The sequence below is a fragment of the Dermochelys coriacea genome, chromosome 1 (assembly GCF_009764565.3).
Source record: "Dermochelys coriacea isolate rDerCor1 chromosome 1, rDerCor1.pri.v4, whole genome shotgun sequence".
In the NCBI taxonomy this organism is placed as follows: Eukaryota; Metazoa; Chordata; order Testudines; family Dermochelyidae; genus Dermochelys; species Dermochelys coriacea.
The window spans coordinates 108,665,107-108,690,857 of record NC_050068.2 but is presented as its reverse complement, the minus strand read 5'-3'; the positions used below and the strand labels follow the sequence as shown (position 1 = coordinate 108,690,857).

Here is a 25,751-nt window from a genome sequence, read left to right as displayed (position 1 = left end):
TCATCGGTAATGCCTGCCCTGCTGTCTTCCATGGAAACAAATAATTCAGGATTGCGGCTGGCATTCACGGACCAGCTTGTTACGGTGGACTGTCGGGATCGTATCGTGATGCAGGTCTGGGATGATGCGCAGTGGCTGCAGAACTTTTGGGTGCACAAAGCCACCTAGCTGTGTGCAGAGCTCACCCCTGCCCTGCGGCACAAGAATACCAGACTGAGACCTGCCCTCACTGTGGAAAAGCAAGTGGCAATCGGTATGTCAAAGCTGGCAACTTCAGACTGCCTACCAGTCAGTTGCGAATCAGTTTGCAGTTGGAAAGTCTATAGTGGGGGCTACGGGAATGTAAATATATAGGACCATTAATTGCCTCTTGCTTCGAAGAACTGTAACTCTGGGTAATGTGCAGGAAATAATTGATGGCTTTGAGGCAATGGGATTCCCTAACTGCGACGGGTTGATAGATGGCACAAATATCCCAGTTTCGGTCCCTCGACCATCTTGCAATGGAGTACATCAACCAAAAGGGCTTCTTCTCCATGATCTTGTGGGTGCTGGATCACTGGGACCGTTTTGTTGACATAAGTGCCCGTTGGTCAGGGAAGATGCATGATGCAGCCATCTTTAGGAACACTTGACTGCATAAAAAGCTGCACACTGCAACTTCCTTTCCACACCAGAATTTTCCAGTGGGGGTATGTGCAAATGCCCATAGTCATCCTTGGAGACGCTCCCATGGCTCATTTCAGAGTAGCAGCCATGTTAGTCTGTATTTGCAAAAAGAAAAGGAGTACTTGTGGCACCTTAGAGACTAACAAATTTATTTGAGCGTAAGCTTTCGTGAGCTACAGCTCACTTCATCGGATGCATCCCATGGCTCATGAAGCCTTACATGGGAAACCTAGACAGCAGCAAGGAACACTTCAACAACAGGCACAGAGGTGTAGAATGACCGTTGAATGTGCCTTTGACCAATTTAAAAGGGTGCTGGTGCTGGTTTTTTTTGGCCGGTTAGATCTCAGAGGAAAATAATCCAGTGATCATCGCGACCTGCTGTACTCTACATAATATTTGCTAATCGAAGCGGATTTCTCCAGGGGAGGGCTGCTGAGGCTGATTGGCTGGCTGCTAATTTTGAGCAGCCAGATGTCAGGGTAATTAGAGGGGCACAGCGAAAGCCTATTTGAATCAGGGAAGCTCTGAAGGAGTATTTTGACAATGATTCCCAGTAGCGTGTCTGTATGTGATGCATTTGGCTAGGCTGCCATGAATTACCTCTGTGGTGCTCGCTTCTTGAGCATTATTGCAAGGAGCAAATATTCCTACCTACAGCCAGTGTGTTTCAGTGTTCACACTGAGCAATGTATGTATGTCTCAAATAAAGACTCAATTTATTTCATCATTTATTTCATCAGGACAAGTCCTGTCCCTCCCCAGCCCAGCCAGAGCTAGGACCCCCCTTTGCTGGGGCACTCCTAAGAATAAGGGGAGATTGGACCCACATCCACAAGCCTCCTCCAACTGCAGGAACCTCTGGGGCTGCTGCCCAGTCCCAGAGTGTCCTGCTGCAGGGGGAGGCACCCTGGAGGTGGGTCTAGTGTCTCTCCCCCTTCCCCCCCGCCACGCGCGTGCACACACACACATTCAGAGTGGCTGTGCAGGGGATGGACGAGTCCTGTCCCTCCCCAGCCCAGCCAGAGCTAGGAGCCCCCTTTGCTGGGGCACTCCTAGGAACAAGGGGACATCGGATTTCACAGGGAAGGGCTTATTTCACAGTCCGTGATGTGTTTTTCACAGCTGTGAAATTGGTAGGGCCCTACTTATGTTCAGTGGGTATGTAAAGGCTCTGTACCTTACTCTGACTTGATTCTCTAGAGGATTAAGTTTAAATTCAGCCCTGATGTTGGTGGGTACAACTTCCAGTGGCCATAACTCAATGGGAGTAGCGCCCACTTACATGAGAGCTGAATTTGGCTCCAGTATTGCAGTGTAAGTTAAAACATGTATAACTTTGTGTAATTTAGGAAGATGATCCACAGCAGATGTCAGTGATGGGTGCAGATAGACTGTTGCTGTCCATGGTTTATCTGCAGGTGTAGCCAAAGACGGAGTGTTCTCAGCCCTATTTCAGAAACTATGGTTCAAACCTGAGCAGATTTTTTTTTCTATCTGAAGCAAATATTTTTATTAGTAAGCCCTGACTTTAATTGTAGAGCTTTCACGTGGGCTAAAACTAGAATCTCTCTTAGTGGTATGATGGTATCCCACATTGATGGACTGAAGATGATGTTATGGTTAAACAAACATGTATGCCTCTTTAAAAACAGGTAAGTATTTTGCATTACACATCAGGAGATGTGATAATTTATTTTTGATTTTTATGAGTGAGTTGTGTACTTAATTTTTTGGTGGTAATTACAAATATGGCTGATTTAACTATTTTGGGTGCCTAGTAGATGGAAAAATTCAGTACGTGAAAGACTATTGTAAAATATCTGATTCTGCTTCAGATAGTTTTTCCTAATCTTTGGGCCATTGTATTTGCTTTCTATAAATATGTGCTGTGCCATTTTTAATTCCTGGATTGTTTTAGAACCATTAAATCTAATATGCTTAAAGATTAATGTTTTTAGTTAAGTTTGTAGGTAATTTAACAAAACTTTTGCTGTGACAGATAAATAGTAAAGAACTCGTATTTCTTGTAATATTTTCTCATGGCCCTGTTTCCTCTATATGTTGCACAGTATCTTCTGTAATCATAACATCTAAATGAGTGTTTTTTTTATTTTCTTAGCAATAGAATTTGGTGATGACACCATGAATGACGCAAAGAACCTCCTTCAGGCCATCTCTTCTTTTATTAGTGATGCAAATGCTTATATGAAAGGACAACTGGTGTGTGATCCCATTAAGGAAGATGTACTGTGGGAGATGTGAGTGCAAATATATATATTTGGTCACTTGAAGATTCTGATTATAAGAATGGTAATATGTGAACTCCTGATTGATTATGAGGGGTTAAACTCTGTGCCACATTGCATGTCATTAAAAAGCTGTACAAAAATCCACCCAGTCAAGATAAAGGGGGAGAATGAGAAGCAATATCCTCTTCCTTTTCACTTTTTCCATTTGCTTTTTTCACCTTTCTTCCTTTAGCTGATACACTTGTGCATAGTCTACTATGCTCTGATGCATGGTGTGTATGTAGTGTAGCCTTACCTAGGTTGCTTTGCTCCTCTTGAGCAATTGAATTCTGACATGGAGGAGAGGAGAGAGTGGGACATGGAGAGGGCCAGAAAAAAGGTGGTATAGGGAAGAATGAGATCACAGCTGGATGGGGCATGACCCTGAAGACGCGGAGTGATTTTGCTGTGAATGAGACAAAAGGTGATAGGAACCAATGAACAGAACATATGCATTTGTGAGATGGTGGGCTGCACCCTTCTGAATAGACTGGAGCAATTTTGGGAGGCCATAGGTAGGAGCTGCAGTAATAATTTGATTTAACAGGCACATTACAGTGCAACTGAACTGCGCATTCAAGTTGTGGAAGTGGGCTGTGCTGTAGAAGTGGTAGTCAGCATTTGCTTGTTTGTAACAGTCATTTGCAAAGAGGAGTTGGTGGCTGAAGCTAGCAAGATTGTGGTCCTGAAGGGCAAGTGGACAGGTCATAGTTGAGAGAAGGAGAATGAGCTCAGTGTGCTGCTGTGGGAGTGTCTCTGGCCAAACAGGAGGATGTCAGCAGCTGGTGACAGCCAGTTGAGGAAAGTTAAGGCAGTCAGATATTGCAGTGTTTGGGGCAGGAGGAAAGGAAGCTGAAAGGGGATGTCAGTGAAGGATTCATAGGATAAATAAATTTGGGTGCCAGCAATGTAAAAGTGACTGAGATTAAATAGGTGAGTGATGTTAATGACAGGCAGTAGTAGATACATAAGGGAGAAGGGACCCTAGGAGGACCTCAAGAGCAACAGTCTAACATCTCATGAGCAATTGCCACCAGACACAGAATGGCTACAAAGGTAGGAGCAAACCAGTTAGTAGGGAGCCAGAGATGCCAGCATAATGTTTGAGGCTCTCAAGAAGGCTGTGGTGCAATCATTCATGTAAAATGACATACTGCAGTCAGTGGGAATAAACAGAGGGTTGATTAGCAGTGTAGGAGAGGGGCCCATTGACAGCCACACACTGTTTAAAAGTTGCCATTTATCGCCTTTTACTAATAAATGCACTGGTAGCATTGATTCTTCCACTGGAGAAGAGAGGGCAAGAGCACCTCCCAAACTGACACCCCGAAGCTTCTCTGTAACAAAGGGCCTTTCTCTCTGAGCCAGGTATTGCACAGACGCAGTGTTTGAGTCCCACTAGTGCCGCAAATGAGAAAAGAAAGTTTGCTCCTGAACCTGTGTCCTCTGATGCAGCACCAATGCTCCTCGCTGACTCCAAGTCCGCTCTTTTGCAACGCTTTGGGACATCACATGTGACTTGGCTCCTGCAGACAGACCCACAGTTAGCATGAAAGATGGACTTCTTAAAAAACAAAACAAAAAAAAACAAAAAACAAACCAAGCAAGCAAACTTGTTAGTTTTAAATTATAAATGAATTTCCCAAATGATAGCTGCTGAATAGCCAAACATTGTTCATGTAGCCATTGACAACTGCGAATTATGATGTCCTATTTCCTGAGTGGATGCAAGGCTTCAGTTTTGGATAGACATAGCTTTCCCTTTTTATACTGAAAAATTTCAGCTCTTTTGAGTGCTGTAGCATTGCCCATTATGGTTCAGCTAGGAAGAAAATGACAGTGATGACTCCCTCTGGCTGATAGATGAATTCCATACTCTGCTGCAACTTGTCCATCTTAACTTACACATTACCATCTCTTTTTTCAGGCTAGCCAACACAAAAGCAAATGTAAAGGCTGCATTTGCAGATGACTTTGACACCTCCAGGGCTGTTGCTGCAATTATGGACCTCATTCACCATGGCAACAGACAGCTTAAGGCTGTCACTAAGGTAACCCATTAGGATACAAAGATCAGAAAATGACAGCTGTCTACAGTCCTACTGTTTAATTCAGACAGATTAGTTTATTGTTCACACAACAGACCGTCAGAAACAAAGCTCTACAAATTGTTGACCTTAAAGACACATTTATTGAGACTGCATCTCTAGAATTCTGTACTATTGTTTTATGTTTCACTGCGTCCAAAACACGTTTCTCTCCTGCTGCCTTGTATGCATAGGAAAGACTTTTGAAAGACACCTGAGGCTGTTATGTGCCAGAGGCTTTAATGCTTGTTGCACATACCTGCTTTCTAGCCCCATAATACCGGTAAAGAGCGGACTGGGAATTGATTGATTTTGTAAAGAAGTCATTGTGATGACCAGGACTTCCAGGTGCATGGGGTGGCAATGGCAGTTAACACAGCACCTGTTTTATTCAGCCTTCACCATTTGCCTCTGCTACTTACAAATCATAAAGGCTGTCTCAAACTGCCCCTCTAAGGCTCCAGCTACACTTCAGATCATACACTGGCAATTTGAGGCCCCATTTAAAACCTGACGCTGATGCAGAGGAGGCTTTGGGTGGCTGATTACAAGAGTTCAAGGATGGAAATAAAGCAAAAGCACAGCCCTGGGGACTCCTGGGTTCTGATCCTAATTTTGGCAATGATGTTATCTTTGGTCTTGGGTCAAATACTTAACCTCTTGGCTTCATTGTCCCTGACTGCTTAATCACCAGTCTCATGGCATTCACAGTTTGTTTTTCTTGGGGCTGAGAGGGGTGAGGATGAACATAGTAATACTCGCTTTCAGATTCTTTTTAAAACCCTGTCTCCTTTGAGTCCTGTAGCAGCACCAGTATCTGAGATCTGGACTTGGTCGCCATCTTTCTCTTTCTTTATAGAGCTCTTCTCCGAGCCACTGAGTCAGTCCAGTTTGTAGCTTAAGTCCTGGATAACCCGCTGTTTGAATTTAAGCAAAATAAGCTCCCCTCATCCTTTGGATCATTTTGATTGTTTCTGAATTTCCTTTGATTATCAATCTTTCTGGTAATGTCATGCCCAGAACTGGATGCACTATTCCAGGGGCAGTTGCACTTGACTGCTCTGTGCATCTCTTTGAACATAGCTATTTTCCATGTTTTGTTTCCTAGGGAGTATCTGTGTGTTGGGTTTTTTTCTCCAAAGGTACGTGGACGGTTGTTACCGCAGTGTGCAGAGTAGTACATACCTTGCACGTCCTCCTAGCCCAGATCTAAACAGCGGCATGGATGGTGAGGCACAGGTTTAGGCAAGTAGAGTGTCCTTACATGGCAGAACCTTAGGAGATGTACCCTACACGGCTCCCTCTATGCCCAAGCAGTGCCTCTAACGTCAACACTGCTACTTTTAGCAGTGTAGCGTCTTGCTGCTGGAGCCTTTCTCCACTGTCTGCACACTGCACACACACACACGCTTGCATTTCCCTAAACTGAACTCATTTCATTGTTTGCTTTTTTCCCATGTTCCTAATCGCTCTTGATCCATTTGGGTTTTTTTTTTTTTCCTGGCTGCTGGTTCTAGCTCCTTCCAGTTTAGTGCCCTTTGCAAATTTCAAGCTATTTATGGCTTATTCCAGTCATTAATGAAGATGTTAAATAAAACCTCACCAAATACCTCATTTTGTTGCACCTCACTATTCCCTACAACTTAATATTTTGCCGTTGCCCTTTGCAAGCCAGCCTTAGTCCCCATAAATCTTTTCTCCCGTTCTTGCCATGTTAATTTTGAATGTTGAGTTCATGTTGGATAAATAGAAAAGGAGAAAATGTGCCTGCATCCGTCTTTACAAATGCTGCTTCTTGGGCGACCATCAGTGTCTTGCAGACAAATACTGTCAGGGTGTCTGAAAATGGCTTTCACAGTGCCTAACTCAGCATGACAAAAGGTGTTGTTTGAAGTAGTTGATGTAATTAATTAACCTGAAAAACCTTCAGTTGTTAATGTGGTTTTCATTTTTCTTCATGCTCATAGGGCTTGTCAACATGGGAAAGGGTGTGTGTTTTTTTTTTTTAAATAACTTAGAGCGGGAATTTGAAATGCAATAGTTATGAGTCCCTGGCCTGGACCCCCTTATTCCCATATAGGAGTGTCTATGATTTAATTTAAAAGCCTTCCCAAAAGACATAAGTGAAACAGAAAAAAATTCCACTCTTCTACCAGATTATACTAGCATAATTGGTAAAATTTTCCCATGTGGTCAAGGTCATAGACTTCAAACCATATATTGGCAGCTTGAGGCCTGCAATAAACTGTATGGGTAAGCCAGCTTTGTTTTTGTGATTTGTAACAGGAAGGTGGATCTCCGAGAAGCCCTGTTGTGTATGGAACCATGCTTTCCTATATAGAGGACTTTTTTAACACTGTTGGAATATCTCTTGGAGACAAACAGGTATGAAACCGCTCTAAAGATCTATCATGGGTGTCATTGTTTGTATTATAACAATATAGTAGCAGCAGAATATTTTACAAAAATATAAGCAAAATGTTGATAAAACTGGTGGTTGATTTTTGTAACTGATGCAGAAACACCGCGGGAAGGATCTGCACTGATACAGATGTAAATTATGTGGTTTAGAAGGGAAGGAAAATTAAACACAGATGAACAGCATAGAACAAAGCATGGGCTGAATTCTGCTCTTGAATATTCCTGCGTATCTTCTATTGCGGCCTTGGTGCAGTGGAAACAAGTTTGGGGAGTGAAACAAGAATATGTTTGTGACTGAGTTACTTAAGTACTCGATAAGATCGAAATGGGGAGGAAAAGGAAACCAGTGAAACGCCAGAGCAAGAGTGCTATGCGGAGAGATGCTAAAAGCCAAAGGCAATAATCCAATATTGTATATTTAAAAAATAAACAGGACAGGAGCTGTTCCAGGCTTGTTTTCTGTGGATCCTAAAATTCGCTGATGCCATTAAATTCTAAACAGGGAGCAAATTTCCTTTTGTGAAGTAGCAGATCCATATTGTAACTTTTTATAATTCAAACAAACATCTGTTTGTTTATAGTGTGAACCCACACACAGCTATTCATTCACAAGCTTTTTAAAATCAGTAACTGTTCAGCCATAAATGGAGGTGGTTCCTTTGTATTACTGTGTTAGAGTGGCTTCTGAACAGCTGTATACGCTAGGAGCTGGCTATTAGTGTATGCATTTGTCGTATTATTTTTTGGTGACATACTGTATTTGGGGGAATCGTGTAATTTTCATGTAGGACATTCATCTGCATTTGGGGCCTTTGTACCTAGCTAGGTACATGCTTTTTTAGCCTTTTGATGCTGTATCGAGTTCTCTGGGGCTTCCAGGTGGTGTGGCGTAGGATTAGAAGACAGAGAACTCTGTGCCTGGTTTCTCTGGAAGAGAGTTTGTTGTAATTGAATGGAAATGATGCCTTGATAAAGGGATGACAGTTTGTTTGGGTCTACTACAAACATGCCAGATCCACTGCCTTTGGTAGTGGATTAAGCTAATTCAGGAATAAGAGCATCCATGGCTGGAGTTAATCAGGAATAGCTATTCTGGAATGACTTCCCTCTGTAGACAAGCCCGGGGTAGTTGTCTGAGATTGCCACCTGCCTACCCATTGTTGGATGGTAAAGTTTCTGTAGGCATCTCAAAGTCAAGTCTTGAGGAGGGATTTGGAAATGGATAAGATGTGGTGCAAAGGTGCATCACAACAGTATATCTTATTCCCCTTCCTGTACCAGAAGTTACATTAGCATAAGCACAGTTACACCATTATACCTGTGTCTAGCATAGCTAAAGCCATACCACTTTAGGTATGCCTGCACTGCAGTAAGTGTGATTTGCAGCATGGACTAGCATTACTTGCTCCAGGTTTAATCTAGACCACACAGTTCAAAATACCAGTGAAGACATCATGGCATGAACATGTAATATGAGTATGTACCCAGGGTCCTTGGCAGCTTGTAGAGGCTGCATCACTGCAACAACGCTACTGGTTTTAGCCGTGTTAGCTTGATAAAAGCTGGTGGAGGTATGCCAACCTGTGCTGGAATCAGACTCCTGATTGCAATGTACACATGCCTTATGTGTAGACAAGGCCTTACTTCAGAGTTGAATGAATACTGCTTAACACATTTTCTGATGCAATGTTTTAACATTACTGCTCTTGATTTATAGGTTGTTCCAGAAAACAAAAATTCAGCTATGCTTTCCAGTGTGATTGATGAGCTAGTGAGCTTCCGTGTCAAGGTGCGTAATTATGCTCTTGCTATGCCTGGAGCAACAGAAGTGGTGCAGATGGAAGAAGGTACCATTGTAGCAAAGGAAACAAAACAGGAAGAGAGAGAGACAAGACGGCAGTTATTGCTGGAGCGAGAACCCCTTCTGCAGGCTTGTGACAACCTGCGGAGAGATCTTGCTGCATTTGGAATCAACATAAAGGTTTGAGAAAATATTGTCTTTGCAACTCCTTTAGTAATTCATAGAATCATAGGACTGGAAGGGCCCTTGAGAGGTCATCTAGTCCAGTCCCCTGCACTCATGGCAGGACTAAGTATTATCTAGACCATCGCTGACAGGTGTTTGTCTAACCTGCTCTTAAAAATCTCCAGTGATGGAGATGCCACAACCTCCCTAGGCAGTTTATTCCAGTGCTTTACCACTCTGATGGTGAGGAAGTTTTTTCTAATGTCCAACCTAAACCGCCCTTGCTGCAATTTAAGCCCATTGCTTCTTGTTCTATTCTCAGAGGTTAACAAAAATTTTTCTCCCTCCTCCTTGTAACAACCTCTTATGTACTTGAAAACTTATGTCCCCCTTGTCTTCTTTCCCCTTGCTCCAGCCATATCTCCTGTTAAAAAAAACAAAACAAAACACCTTAATTGGCTCAGTCTCTTCTTATATCACTTCAAGAAGTGTCTTCTCACCGTCAAGACCCTGCATAATCTCCCTCAATCCAATACCGCTCCTCCCACTCTGCTTCCCTTACTATCTTTTTCAATGCTTCTACCCTGTAATTGTAGCACAAGTATGCAGATCTGTGCTACAGTCAGACCTTCGCTCAAAGTGCAGACACCCCCTTGTTCTCAGCCCTTGCAAAACTGAGCCACATCACTTAGAACTGGCACTAGCAGTGACACAGATGAATTTCTATTTAAGGAACTACAGTCTAAAACAGATGATAGATTTGGTCAGACACTTTACGCTATTGTTTCCATTTAAACTTCTTATAGAGCTATATTGACAAAATCTTAGCCACAAATTATTCATTGTACGTCCTTGCCTGCATTAAGTTTTGTGCCAAAAAAAAATCCCATTGTTTCAGCAACAGCAGGAACACTTCTGTAGAAAAGATGATAGTGGCCACCTGAATCCTGTTTACACCAGCACTTTTATTGTGACCCATGGTGGGAAACTACTGTCAAAAGCCTTGTGTAGACAGCCATGGTTCTAAAGGGAGACATCTTCCAGCTGTCTTTTTAAATTAAGAATGTAAGAACTATTTTTGGAATCTGTCAAATGTAACAAGTTAGAATTTGGAGTTTTCCTGGCTCTCCTTTAATGCAGATAGAAAAAAATCTTGATAGTAAGCCCTAGAATGCTAATTACTTAGTTTGTCTCCAGTGAGTTCTTGGAGGCTAAATTCAAATTAATAGTCCTTTTTTTCCTGAAAGCTTATTTTTTTAAACTATAAAAATATTCAAACTTTAAAAATTTATCCTCAAAATCTGATTTACATAATACCATAATGTTACAAAAGGATGTGTCCCTTTATTGGCTCAGATACTGAAGGTACGGATTTCGTCCAGTGTTTCACACATGTTGCTGCTACAAACAGATTAAAAAGTTACATTTCTTAAAAAACTGAGTAAGATTATCCAGTAACTCTTGCATGTACTTTACATTTCTCCAAGTCTGTAAACAGCTTATTTCAGGTTTAATAGAACTGAATTATTTGAGTAAAATAGCTCATGCTGGCAATTAAATAGCCTATTGCTATGTTTAATTTGCTCATGTAGCAAACTCTAATTTTCTGTTATGATATACATTTAATTCTGCATTCTACTTTAAATACCCCTCATGACTACCAGTCAAATTGGTAGATCTGAAAACTCCATTACTGGCCTGGCCTGGCTGTTAAGAACTTCACTTGTTAAACTCTTCAGAGGCACTTTTAGTTTATTTCCCAAAATTGCAATTGAATGGCTAGGTAATAATAGTAGGCAGAAGTGGACTATCATACTTTTTCAAAAATAATCAACCTCATGTCATTCTTTTAAAGTGCTCAAAATGTACTAGGCAGTTTATTCTCATTTAGTGGCCATAAAGGAGGCATATTTTGTTTTGATTCTGCAAAAGTTTTAAACATGAAAACCTACTCTGATAACTTGTGATGACTTTAGTTTAACAAGATAAGGTACACATTAAATATTTTTTTTAAAAACAGGCGTTTCAGTATGTTCATCACCTAATCCAATATATATTATCACAGAATGTGGTCTCAGCAATGTTTTAGAACTGAAGTTTCAATATTTTTCTCATGTCAATGCCATATTATTTAAACTAAACCAAGGAGTGTCCACTCCTCCCCCGCCAGTAATGCATCCATCATTTTGAAAAATTCTTCGCATCTCAACCCAATGTAATTTATGATCTTTTCTGTGAAAAGATCGGACCACTTTTTTTTTTTTTTTTTAAACTTGATCAAGAGTGATGCTAGATTAGAAAGCTGCATTTCCAGGTACCTACTTGTTTTTTTTAAATGTAATCAGCATTTTTGCTTTTTGAGCTTAATACAGAATGTTTCAGGTTCATTTAAGTTACTTCAGGCTGCTTCTAGGGATTTAAATAATTTAACCAGGTACAAAGTACTGTGTTTAATCAAAAACTTACTGGGTTTGACCCACTTATTTATTCTTACAGGACCGGGGTACTACTTCCACGTGGGAAGTGGTGGATCAGAGAAGAGCAGAGCAAAGAACTGAAAACAGCTGATATAGCACAGGAACATGATTGGACTGATCATGTGGCAGTGAATGTTTTAGAAACAACTGTGAATTTTTTCCCAATCAAACTTTCAAAAAGGAACTCTGCAGAAACTTGTGTATCTATTAATAAATAGCGTTAACTTAAATACCTCTCTGCTTGCCACAACTTGCTTTTTCCCTTTGAGAAGGCGTTGATCTTTTCCTGCATGTATTGTGAAATAAGCTGGTAGTAACACAGGTGGCTTTGTTCAAGTAATGCAACAACTGAACTGTAAAAATTGGATCTATAATCCAAGTAATTAGCCTATGAGCAAGTTTGGCGTGTTGTAAATGAGTTCTACACGATACAACTGATAGCAATTTTTATATGAATAGTATCAATTGTCAGTAATAAAAAGGGAATGGGTACAGAGGATAAACCATCTTCAGCTAAGTCTCTTCAGGTGCTGTGTGACTAAGCTACTGCAAATAAAGTACACATGACCGTTTTGCTTTATTTGCTATATTTTTATTTCCTATGGAAAGAAACTTGCTACATTTCCAGAATATTTTAAAATTAACTTGAAACAATTTGTATACAATGGTGAATAACAAAGTTACTTCTGTGTATAGTTAAAACAAAGGCAAATTGAAATTTATACTGACCTCTGATATCAAGCAATTTCATTTTGAAAAAAACAAAACAAAACCCAAAAGGTCTTATTTGATTTGGCTTCACCTACAAATGTAATTTAGAAATAATACTTCTTACATACCAAATACAAAAACCTCATTTTAAAATCAATTCAACAACTGTTTTAACTTTTTGATTTTAGGAATTGGAGTTCAAAAGTACTTGCAAGGGGAGAAAATGACAATAGCTTCTGTTCCCCAGGGAAGTAGACAGTTTACAAACCAGTGCTTTGGTAAAACACTGCTCTAATTTTATAGTCTTAGAACCCCCAACAGAATAAAATGAGCAAACATATAAAAACCTATTTTAAAAATAGGTTACCAGTTTAGAAAGGAAAACAAACGCATTGGGTGAGGTAGTAGTCACAGTGCATCCAAAAATATGAATTATAAGGGCCGGAGCTACTCAGAACAGCCTTTGTAATTGAATGTGTTCACTGAAGGAAGTTATTACAAGATGTGAAAGTGCAATCTGACTAATATATAGGGTACTAAACTCCATTCTAGAAATAAGCCACTGGAAAAATGGTTTAAATGAATATGTAGCATCTAATAATTAGTAGATAGTTTACAAAATTAGTCCCTATGCTCTAATGAATATGCACATTGAATAGATTGTAGGCTAAACCATAAGGCAGTAAGTTGGTACTTACTGAAATGTCAAATGTACTTCTGACTTCCCCCATAAATTAGTTTTACCTCAATATGAAGCTGTACATCCAGAAGTTTAAGAACCCCATACTGCACAAATCTCTCTCAACTTCTGATTTATTCCTGCCTGCCATCTACTCAGCCAACCAGCGAGATGCGTGGAACTGCTGACCTGTCCTCCTTGACGCTAAAGTGCTGCCTCTGTTAAATGATGATCCAGCAAATGCCTTTAAAAACCTTGCTACGGCCACCCCCATTATTTTTCTATCCCCTAGGCCCAGTACAGTCTCCTAGTGAACTAACTGTATTTGCCTGCCTGCATGGCACTAATGTCATATAATGAAATGCAGCTTTCTGGCTCCTCAATTATTATTTATGCAGGCAATAAATAGCCACAGATGCATACAGTAATGTGCTCAGAGCTCTCCTCCAGCAGTTTGAGTTGGCATAAAAGCACTCAACCTTCTACCACCACTGACATTTTTGACCATTTAAATATCACTAGTTCCTCACCATACCTAGTACCTTTTCTTCAAATGATTACATTTCACACACACACGGTGCTCCATATTAAATTTTAGTCTAGAGCAGCAGATGGAATATAGAGTAAGTTATTTCAGCTAAACATAATTCCTACCTTTCATGCCAACACTTCTAGAGTAAATCCTTATTTTAAGGAGGTTCCTCCCTCCTCTACATTTTAAAATGAGCGCCTCATTTTTTCTGAAAAAAGAGCAAGAATTTCAAATCAGATATTGCTGCCTGTGTCTAGGAATGGGCAAAGGCAACCAATTACATTCAAAATGGAAAGCAACTCAAGCTTTTCCTTTCCAGAGCGGCATCTTTAAAAAGGGGAAATATTAATGTGGAGAAAAAGGAAGTGCAGTAGCTAGTTCTAGATACAGAGTCTAATAAAATCATGACAACCTTGGTGCATGCCAAGAAATTCAGTTCAGCTGGTGGAAGAATTTTACTTTCTTCTTAAGTATCAAGTGCATTTTTGCAGTTCACACACACTTTAGTTATTGCTCAATAACTATGAAAAAGAACAGAGGAATACTTTCACTTTAGTTTTATTATATTATATAACAGATCTGCAACTACAGCATATTTCAGCCAAAACATTTTTTGTATTCCAAACTCTTAAAAAACTATCTACATTAATCATTTTTTCTATTTAAAAAAAAAAATCTACCTAGCATACCCGTGCTCCTACAGCACTTGAAAGGGTGCAGTACTTATGTATATTCTACTGTAAATGTAATTACTGTTGTAGTCATTGTTCTTCGTTTCCTTCCACTCTGGTGCTTTGGCTTCAGGTTTCAAAAAGTTTGTTAAAAGCTGTTCCAACTTCTGAAACCATATCAGATGTAGTCATTGAACGTCCACATTTTTGAAAGGCTTGGTTGTTACATTGCCTTGTAAGAGAACAAGCTCCAAATGCAGCCACTAGAAAAGGATTTTGACTAAAGGGAAAAGGAAAAAACTTCATGTTAATTTTCTTTAAACATTCTTACACAGGAGAACCTTGCACAATCCCAAAAGGTAGTGGCTTATGGAGGGTTGCAGTAAAAATTAAATTAATCTAGAATACACTGCTGTCTTGTTACGGAATTTAGTGTTAACAATTTATATGCATGAAAGAATTAGTAACAAATCAGATTCTTCAGTGCTTCCATTTACCTTCTTGATGCTTACATTTTCTAGTTATAAGAGTTTCTCAGTGTTGCAGTGAAGCACATTTACCACCTTATACTAGTTCTTACATTTTCCATATTACAGACCCTCGTCAGGCTAGAAATCCCATTGTGAATGTTTCTCCCCTCAAATTCCCCCCTTCCCCAGTGATACAGTACTCAATTATATGAAAAGTAATATTAGGACAGAAGGACAAGATAAAAACAGATGTGCTTTAGTGTAATGGGTGAGTGCTTATGTCCATTCCTATCTTGTATCTGTGTACTGCGTTTGTTTTTCCTGGGGGGGAGGGCTTTATATTTGTTAGTACCAAATCTCCCCTTCTTCAAGTGCTTGCTCATGTCCATTCCAAAGTAGCTGAGTGCTCACCCTGAGCAGAGCTGCCAGAAAGTTCTTCCCTCAGTGGCATCTGTCGGGTTAGTTCTGGTGCCCCTTGGAGTCATGCGCACATAGCACTGGTATAAAGGGGCCTGCCACCCCCTCAATTCCTTCTTACCACCCAGGACAGTCGTCGGAACTTCAGCTCATCCTTGCATTCCCTGCAAGTACCTCTCTCAGTGGACTTTGTTCTATTGCCTGTACATAGTTATTTGTAGTGGTTACGTTTCAGTTAGTTTGTTCGCAAGTTAGTTAGATTGGTGGACCGGGCTTAGTGCGGTTAGCCCTTCCATGGCATTAGGACATGCCTCAGTGCCTGGGGTATAAGCTATGTGTGTTACGCCATAAGCTGATGCCGGTCAGTGACCTCCATTCCAGCTGCCTCAAGTGGGTGGGGGAAGCCTACATGCAGGAGCACTGCAGAATCTGTAAAGGGTTCAGGCCCTGCACTAAAAGACAGGGACACCAGCGTTAAGCTCTTCCTCATGGAGGTGGTACTTCATCCTCCCTCAGAGCCAAGCCAGGCCAACTTGGCATCAAGTACTTTGGTCTCAGTAAGAAGCATGCTAGCTTCTCTTAGACAGATGCAATGCTGTTCTGTTTCTCTAGTGCCAAGGAAGGATGTTCCTTGGACTTCTTGGTATTCCCAGCCCCAACAGTCATCCCTGGTGCCAAAGACAACCACTCCTGCGAGGGACTCTTGCCACCGCTCTCCCTGGCTGGTGCCAAGAAAGCAGCAGCAGAAGAAAACTGACCGGGGGTGATCCAACACAGAGACACTGGCAGAATATGACCTGTGCTGGGCCATTTGGAGATACCTGCTCTTCGCTTGGTGCTGTTGACTCCAGCCCTGGGAAGGGCTCCGTTGGGTCTGGCACCTTTGGACTCTCCAACATGAGAGAGCCCTTGGACAACAATCCTGGTCCTACCATCCATGCCTGAGGCAGCAAGGGAGAAGCCATCACTCCCAGTTCTGCCGTCCCCCGCCATTTGGGAGTCGTCAGTGGTGGCACAAGAGGCAAGAGCTCCCATGGCACCAAGACCCCAGGTGCTGTAAAAAGGGAGAGGGGCCACAATGGCACAGCACCAGTCTCCTCCCTCCCGGCACTTCTCAACCAGCACCAGTGAGCACCTAAACTAGTTTGGTCTCAGAGTAGCAGCCGTGTTAGTCTGTATTCACAAAAAGAAAAGGAATAAATTGGATACAATTAACTTAGGCTTGAATAAAGACTGGGAGTGGATGGATCATTACACAAAAGTTAAACTAATTTCCCCCTGTTTATTCTCTTCCCCCTTCCTCCCCCCCCCCACTGTTCTTCAGGCCTTCTTGTCAACTGCTGGAAATGGCCCATCTTGATTATCCCTACAAAAGGTTTCCCCCCCACCCCCGCTCTCCTGCTGGTAATAGCTCACCTTAAGCGATCACTCTGGTTACAGTGTGTATTGTAACACCCATTGTTTCATGTTCTCTATGTATATAAATCTCCCCACTGTATTTTCCACTGAATGCATCTGATGAAGTGAGCTGTAGCTCACAAAAGTTTATGCTCAAATAAATGTGTTAGTCTCTAAAGGTGCCACAAGTCCTCCTTTTCTTTAAACTAGTTTGGTTAGCCTAAACTAGCCGTGGAGCAGAGAGAGCCACAAGTGTGGGCTGGCCAGCTGAGCTGCCCCTAGAACATTGTAGGTGCTGAGGCCCAGGGACATGAGCCATTAAACCTGAGTCCTTTTCCCTGGCCCATATGGGGAAGGTAGGGAAGAGAGATCTTCTGAGCTGGGCCACCTGAAGGACACCCCAGGAGGCAAAACTCAGGAAGATGAGGCGCTAAAGCTACAAGCTCCTCCTTTCCCTGGCACATACAGAGAAAAGGAGATTGAGTGGACTGCCTAGAGCAGTCGTTTTCAATTTGTGGACCTCTAAAAAATTTCAAATGGAGGTGCAGATCCCTTTGGAAATCTTAGATGGAGTCTATGCCCCCAGGTTGAAAACCAGTAGCCTACAGAATGTTGCTGGAGTTTAAGATTAGGGAGCAGGAGCAGAAGCAGCCCACTGGGAGAATAGTGTGCGCGCATTCACCTGTCTGAAGGATTAGTAATCTGCTTTTATGTTGCACAAAATGTAATAATGTTTTTAACCTATCATGGCAGCTGCAACTAATTTTCAGCAAATGAACTGCTCTGTTTCTCTCTAGACTTGTCCAATTTCTGCATTTATAAAGTGTCTGATTATTCTGCTGCTAGTTCTGTAGCAAGTCCTTGTTCACTGACATAATGAAAGCATAACTACAGACTACACTGACCTCTGTGTGCATACTGGATAGCATCCACAGAACACTAATATAAGAACTAATTTCACACTTGAATTTCAGCAAGAAATCAAAGTTATTTTTTGAAACTACAGTTTGTTTTTTAAAAAAAAGTGGAGCCAACAAACAAGTTACGGCTGACAAAATGTAAAACAAATTGAGAAGTAAAATGGAAATCTGAAGAGCAAACAATCAAAGATGCAGAAACAAAAGAGACATTCTTTAAATAATAATATCACAAGCAGAAAGCCTGTGAGACAATTAGTAGGTTTGCTGGACTAGAGGAAGTAAAGGGAACAATTAAGATAAGGACATTGCAGAGAAATTAAATTGATGCAAAGAAGTCACCAAGGAGGATATTGGGGAGATACCTGATCAAGATCTACTCTTTTCAGTGAAAAGAAAAGGAGTACTTGGCACCTTAGAGACTAACATTAACACGAAAGCTTATGCTCAAATGTTAGTCTCTAAGGTGCCACAAGCACTCCTTTTCTTTTTGCGAATACAGACTAACACGGCTGCTACTCTGAAATCTTTTCAGTGAGTGATGATGATTGAGATATTGGAACAAATGGATTAAAAAGTAACCGGTCAGAAGGACTAGCCAAGGAGAGGTTACTTACCTTACAGTAACATGAGTTTTATGAGCTGTTTTGACTCTATGGGTACTCCACTATAGGATGTGCATGTGCTCTTGACCAGAGAATACCCAATAGTGTCCACAGGACTGCACCTGTGCAGAGCAGTGCCTCATGCCTCCTTACAAGGGAATTTAAGGAGGTGTGGACCCACCACCATTCATTTCCTTTTCGATTGCAAAGCTGAAGACTCCACAGCAGATGGGAGAAAAGGCGAGAAGTGGAGCACCCATAGGGACAAAACATCCTGAAGAACTCAAGTTATTGTGAGGTAAGTAACCGCTCCTCCTCCTTTCAGTGTATGTCCCTGTGTATGCTCCACTGTAGGGGACTTTCAAGCAGTATCTCATTGAAGAAGGGAGTGCTGAGGAGCCAAGTCCAGGACCGCTTGGAAGACTGCCAAAGGTAGTATCATCCCTGGAAGCAGGTGAGTTGGCATAATGCTTTGCAAAAGTATGGATGGTCTAGTAGCAGAGCTACAGATTTCTGCTGTGGAAATTTTTCAGAAGACCTAGAGATGTGGAGTGGGCCTCGTGGAACATGTCACTCTCTGAGGGGGCTGCATATCTGCAGATTCATAAGAGTTTAAGATGCAGCCTGAAACCCATTTTGATAGAAATGACTTATTTCTACACAAAGGTTGTAATTTGAAGAGAGGATGAAGAGACAACCTCAGAGATCTGAAAGGTCTTAGTCCTATCAAGGTAAAAGGCACAGACCCTTCTGACATCCAGTGTGTGAAAGCTGGTCTCCTCTCTGGAGGCATGTGGTTTTGGGTAGAAGATTGGTAGGCAAATCTCCTGGCTAATGGGATATTCCGAAGAAATTTTCAGGAGGAAATGAGGATGGGGACACAGTGTGACTTTGTCTCCATACAAGATGGCATATGGTGGGTCAGCCATAAGAATGCAGAGTTCTCCCATTGGTTTGGTTGATGCGACAGCTATGAGGAATGATGTCTTAAGGGGGAGGGAGAGGAGAGAGCAAGTAGCCACTGGTTCAAAAGGAGGCTTCCTCAGGGCATTAAAAACCAGGCTGAGGTCCCACTGAAGGGCCGGAGGAAAAAGGCTGTGAAGGCCCTGGAGGAATCTGGCTGAGGTAGGCTGGGCAAAGACTGAAGTCACGGATGGGTGAGTGGAAGGCCGTAATACTGGCCAAAGGCACTTTAATTGAGCTTACTTTGCCTTTGCGTCTTTAAGTCTAACAGACGAATTGTGATCTTGGAAAGCAGGACTCTGAGGCTTGAGAAGATGGAAGAAAGTACCAGGAATAGAAACATTTCCACTTTTGAAGGTATGTTGTTTTTGGGCACTAGAGGTCTCTTACTGGATAAGAGGACTGTTTGAACTCCAGTAGAAAAGGTTAGTTCCATGCTTGATAACAGGAGCCAAGTTGTCTGATGCAGGGAGGAGGGGTGGAAGTGGGTCCCTAAATTCTGTGACAGGAGATCCTTCCTGAAGGAGTCAGAGAGGAGTTGCAACTGGGAGGTGAAGTAGGTTTGAGTATCACACTTGTCTTGGCCAGGCCGGTGCTCTGAGGATGAGCCTCATGCTTTGCTGACACAGTTTGAATAAAGTCTTGAGGATCAGAGATAGAGATGGGTTAGGCGTACAGCAAAGTAAGGTGCCACGGTGTCATCAGAGCCTCTCCCAATGAATTGCAGCCTTAAGCCCCTCTTGGAGCAGAAAAAGTGACATTTTGTATTGTCCAAAGTGGCAGAAAGGTCTACACTGCTGAGACATCCAAAGTCTGGAAGATGCTGCAGAAGACAGTGCCTTTGAGTTCCCATTCATGGTCCTGCCAGAAGCATCTGCAATTGCATTACGGAAGCCTGGTAGAGAGACTGCTGAGATTTCTATCTGATGTGAGATGCACTAATTCCACAGCCTTAGTGCCTCTGCGTACAAAGACTGGGATCTTACTCCGCCTTGTCAATTGATGTAATACATCGCTGCCCTGTTGCTCAGCATTACCCTGATGGAATAGCCCTGTATAAGAGTGCAGGCAAGCATACCATACTGCTCTTAACTCCAGGATGTTGATATGGGGCATAGCCCTGGATATAATTTGCCCTACGTGGTAACCCCTTGAAGATGGGTTGCCTGTTCCAATAGAGAAGTGTCTGTTGTCAGAATCTGTGTTGGTGGAAGCTGAGAGAAGGGAGTTCTCATGGAAACCTTCCCAGGGTTCTTCCAGTGTAAGGGAGTCTAGAATCTTCTGCAATAATGTGATACATTTGCAAAGGTGGTGTCTGCTTGGAGTATACTCTGATCTTAACCATGTCTGAAAACATGCGAGATGCAGACTTGCATGAGGTTCTACAAATGTGGAGGCTGACACGTGTTCCAAGAGTTGCAGGCAAGTCCTTACAGATGTTTGTGGACTGCACCGTACCGTCAAGATTAGACTGAATAGTGTGGAAAACCTGTATTTGGATAGGTAGGCTCTGGCTGATAGGGAGTCTAGGGTAGCGCCTATGTTTGTTTTTTGGGGGCGGGGGTTTTTGGATTGCAGTTAGAATAGATTTCTTGTAACTGATGAAAAGGCCCAGAGGTTGGAATAGGTGGTGCTTTGGAGGTTGCCTACTGAAGCTGTAGGTCTGACTGGCCTCTGATCAGCCAGTTGTCCAAGTATGGGAATACTGCAATGCTCCAGTGACAAAGGCAAGCTGCTATGGCTAAGAGGATCTTTGTAAAGACCATCAAGGCCATGGAGAACTCGAAGGGGAGGGCTCAATATTGGTAGTGATCTTATCCTATTACAAAGTGTAGAAAACACCTGTGGGAATGGTGGATGGCTAACAAAGCAGACATCTTGTAGGTCAAGGGCAACAAACCAATCTTCCAGATCTAGGAATGGAATAACGGTTGCTAAAGTCATCCTTCCGAAATGCTGTGCAAGGATGTAGTCGTTCAAATTCCTGAAGTCAAGGATTGGTCTCCACATTCTGTGCCTCTTGGGGACTAGGAAATAGCTGGAATAGAACCCTCTTCTGACAAACTCGAATGGTACCAGTTCTATCGCCCCCAATAATAAGAGACTGTACCTCCACTTGTAGGAGCTCCTCATGAGAAAAGGAGAGGGGGTAGAGTGGAAGTGTATGGTGTAACCCACTTTGATGACCTACAAAATCTATTTTCTGAGGTGATGTGTTCCCAGGCAAGTAGGAACTGGGGTAGGCAGTTTCCAAAGCTAGGCTGGATGGAACGATTGCACCACACAGAATGTGGTGGAGGAGGCTGCTCGATGCCCTCAACCGAGGTATCAAAACTGCCTCTTAGAGGGAGGTGTAGACTGGACAGTTGTAGAAGCAGGTGGACCTCTCTTTTGGGGTTTAGGCCTTCTCCTGAAGGGCTCCAGGGTTTGGAGAAGGCATGATGGTATTGAAACAGCCTGGATTGCTGAATGGTTTGAAATCTGCTAAAACGTATTTATGTTGCAGGGACAAATTCCCAGAGACCAGAGTGTTGCCCTGGTGTCCTCAGCATGTGGAAAGAGGAGTCCAGGTGCTCAATGAAAAGCCTTGGCTCTTCACAGGGAAGGCCGTCTATGGTGTTCCGCTCCTCTCTCATGAGGCGAGAAGACTGAAACCAAGATGTTCTTCTCACAATCACAGTCATGGTCATGGATTTAGAGGCCGTCTCATCAGCATTTAGAGCAGCCTGCAGACAACTAACTGGCCTTCAGAAATGAGGGACAGAATTTGGTGTCTCTGGTCTTGTGGCAGGTGTTCAATAAAGTGTGTGAATTTTGAGTAATTATTGAAATCCTATTTCTATCATCAAGGCCTAATAGTTGGCAATTTGAAATCGAAGAGCCGATGATGAGTAGTACTTCCTCCCTCGTAAGTCCAGTGTTTGGACTCCTTATCCAGAGGAGAAGGTCTAAGGCAAGTCTGACTGTTCCCTTTGCTGGCTATGTCCACCCTTAGGGAAAGGATGGGAAAAAGGTGCTCCATTTCCTTAGGTGAAATATATTTTTTTTATCGGTTCACTTACAGGTGGGTAGAACTGTGGCAGGTGTTTGCCACAGGGTGTGAGCAGGAGTTAATAATGCCTCATTAATTGGAAATTCCCTTGGGATTGATGTTAAAATACTCACCAAAAAGAGTGCTGGGACTCCTGGCCTTCTTCCACAGGGATCAGTAGGGAATTTGCCAGGCACTTCATGAGGTCCTAGAAGGCCCTGAAGTCATCAGCATATGATGGTGGCAGTGGCATAGTTGCCTCCTCTGGAGAATGAGGACCAGCTGGCTGAGGAAGAGAGACCTCTTCTGTATGTGATTCTTGCTTCTCCTGTGTACCATCTAATACTGACAAAGTGTGTGGTACTGGAGATTGGTTCATCAGTACCGGAGGGTGATACGGTATTGCTGGGAGATGAAGTTTCTTTTTTGATGACATCCTGAAGGAACTGTTCTTCAAAGCGGCTCTGTGATTCCAGCAGGCACAGTGTGGAGGGGGAGTGTGGGGGGCGGTGTCACCAAACAGTCATAGTCCCATGACCTAGGAGGTTTAATCAGTTCTGGGAGACCCTCTTCATTAAATGGGCTCATGGAAGCATGATGGTATGGTATAGAAGTGGAGTCCTGTACCAAAAATCTCACAGTTCATAGTATCCCCAGAACTAAGTGGGGAGCAGGCCTCACATATTGTTGCCAGTACCAAAAGACTGGAGGCTCAAGTGAGAATTGGCTTGCAGGCGCCAAGGCTGTATTGGGGAGGGGACTGTGGTAGACCTCTCTGAAATCAGGGACTCCAGTTCATCCAGAACTACGAGGTGCTCCGTGGACAGGAATCTGGAACACGATAGAGGGCTATGATAGTCAATGGCCAAAGCTGGGGTCAGTACCGGAGTGGATATCAGGAAGTAGCTAGTGAATGAAGAGTTCCCCGGATCTTCTTGGACCTCAGAGTTATGGTAAGATGATGGTACCTGAGCATGTGGGGTAGGTCTGTGTGCGTTGCAATGCTGAGGTATCAGATGGTACCAATGAAGATGGCGCCCTGAGGGTAGAGGGCTTGTCCACGTGGAATTTTTTATGCAGTACTGGTGCCTCAGTGGCATCCTTGGGATGCGAGGTCTCCTGATGAGTCTTCTGGGGTGACCCACCCCCCCTCTTTGTTTCCCTGCTTGGGGAAAATATGCTTCTTTTTCCTGAAGGTCTTGATGTCGAGGGCTGCTGACAAGGTTCCAGCAAACACTGGAGTGGCCTGAGATGTTGAGGCTGATGTACTGGGGCAGGGGAGGGAAAAGACACATCTGGAGCTAGGAGGAGTTCAGCATAGTCTCCTGTCTTTCTTGGACCCGACTTTGAACCCCAAGTAGACCATGGTCAGCAAAGAGTTAAAATTTAGTTAACAGCTAAGACAAAAACCGCAGAACAAGCAGGAATGTTTCAATAAGCATTCGGTAGCAAGGACACGGACAACTGTAAACAATTGATAAGCTTATATGGTCAATGCCCGCCCAGTAACTCAGCTCTTAGAACAATACTAACCCTCCCTTCAGAGCCCACCAGATGTCTGTAAGCACTAATCCCTACTCCCCCACCCTGCCTCTTTCCCCCACAAGGTAGCCATAGATGCTTGATGCAATAGGATGACCTCTATACGTACATACTGTTCTTAGTTTTATCTATGTTTAGGGTTCTCTCTTAACTTGTAACAATGCCTGTCTCTGTATGTACAGATAAATGCAAATGAATTGATAAGAGAATGTATACAACTGGCCACTATGGCACCATATCTTTGAAACTCCTTGACAGTCTTCCCGGTACCATGAATAAACCCCCTTCAGTATTGTCTGTGCTTGCCTGATTCTTGGGGAAAAGCATCTTTTTGCCTAACACCGTGCACTTTGAAGGAATGTGGGATTCACCCAAGCACCTCAGGCAACTGGAGTGTCAGTTACTATAGGGAAAAGATCTTTGGCAGGTCTGATAGGGTTTAAACCCGGGATTTTAGGCATAACCAAGAGGATCTAGACACTAACTTCAATTTCTAAGGGGTCAAACTACTCCCTCCGCCCCCCCACCTGCAGAGCACAACCAATACAATAATAATGAAATAAAATAAGTAAAGATTTCACAGGGAAAAAGCAGGAAGCTGAGAAGAGTGGACACCAAATTGCTCTGTCTTGAACTGCAGACAGTTAAGAAAAAGCTGAGTAGTGGTGGGCAAACATCTCCTCATATGGCCTCACATGAGGTACTGCTCTTTACTGGTGTGGACCGTTAGACACTATTTTGTATTCTCCGGTCAAGAGTGCATGGGCACGCACGCATCCTACAGCGGAGCACCCATTGAGACATATACTCAAAGAACTAAGAGTTCTCAAGAAACTTAGAGTAAAATGGCTGAGCTGCTTCTAAAAATATGTAATCATTAATATCAGCTACTATACTGCAAGGCTATGAGCAACTAATATTCTAACTATTAAAGAAAGAAAAAGGCACTAATGGTGATGTTAGGATTTACAGACCCATGATCCTTACTTCAGGAGAATAAGTAGAAATGATTATTAAAATTAGAATAAAAAAACCCACCTAGAAGAAAATGATAATGGGAACAAATAACTGGTCATCACTGTGGATAGTTCACTGAAAAACATCTTCCATGCACACTGGTGGTCAAAAATAGCAAACAATATTAAGATGTATAAAGAATATAATAGAAAAATAACTGATAATTTTATAATACTCAGAGTCAATGGTATGCCCTAACCTGAAATACTGTGTTCAGTCCTGGTCACCTTATCTCAAAACAGATATAGTGAAAACAGAAGGGGTTTAAAGGGGGGTGGTGGTGGTGATGAAAATGTCTATAAGCATACAGAAACTGCCACAAGGAGAGATTAAAAAGACCGAGACTCTTTAGGTAAGACACATCATAAAAAGTATATAAAATAACATTTAGTATATAGCAAGTAAATAGGATGATCCTATTTACTCTCTCTCTCAATATAAAAACTAGGGGACACGCAATTAAATTTAAAAAGGCAACGTATTTAAAATCTACAAAAGGAAATTTTTTAACATGGTGTACAACCTGTGGAACTGATTGGCACAATACACCATCGAGACCAAGAGTAGAGCAGGTTTCAGAAAAGGATTACATAGTTACATGGCTAATGAGACGATCTCCCATTAAGGTCATGGAAAGAGAGGGAAAGTTATTCCATAATTGTGCACTCCAGGATTTTTTGTGATTTCCTTTGCAGCAGTGGTACTGGCTACAGAAAGGATATAGAATTATATGGACCACTAGGCGAATCTGATAGGAATTATTATATATTCTTAAAATAGCTGGCAATGACCTTTTATTTTAAAATGTTTTATTGTGAACCCAAATTACTTCTGAGATTTTGACATAGCCAAATTAAATGTTTTTAAGTACCTGTAATTGGCTTAGT

At 42.3% G+C, this 25,751-nt stretch overlaps 2 protein-coding genes across 15 annotated transcripts in view; one reads left to right on the top strand and one right to left on the bottom strand.

Annotated features, from left to right (window-relative positions):
- Positions 1-12,141, top strand: part of CARS2 (cysteinyl-tRNA synthetase 2, mitochondrial) — a 42,370-nt gene extending 30,229 nt beyond the window's left edge. For all 4 annotated transcript variants that reach the window (XM_038386840.2, XM_038386845.2, XM_043490982.1 and 1 more), the window contains 5 exons: positions 2,792-2,930; positions 4,888-5,011; positions 7,334-7,432; positions 9,186-9,449; positions 11,931-12,141. In XM_038386840.2, the coding sequence (XP_038242768.1) occupies positions 2,792-2,930; positions 4,888-5,011; positions 7,334-7,432; positions 9,186-9,449; positions 11,931-12,002 (698 nt within the window). In that variant the 3' untranslated portion in view covers positions 12,003-12,141. The remainder of the gene's footprint in view (positions 1-2,791; positions 2,931-4,887; positions 5,012-7,333; positions 7,433-9,185; positions 9,450-11,930) is intronic.
- A 2,234-nt stretch (positions 12,142-14,375) lies between these two features.
- Positions 14,376-25,751, bottom strand: part of NAXD (NAD(P)HX dehydratase) — a 70,620-nt gene continuing 59,244 nt past the window's right edge. For 6 of the 11 annotated variants that reach the window (XM_038386839.2, XM_038386837.2, XM_038386838.2 and 3 more), the window contains one exon: positions 14,376-14,784. In XM_038386839.2, the coding sequence (XP_038242767.1) occupies positions 14,634-14,784 (151 nt within the window). In that variant the 3' untranslated portion in view covers positions 14,376-14,633. Of the gene's footprint in view, positions 14,785-24,885; positions 24,963-25,751 lie in introns of all 11 variants that reach the window. The other 5 variants (XR_006282319.1, XR_005290542.2, XR_005290540.2 and 2 more) reach the window with 2 other exon arrangements.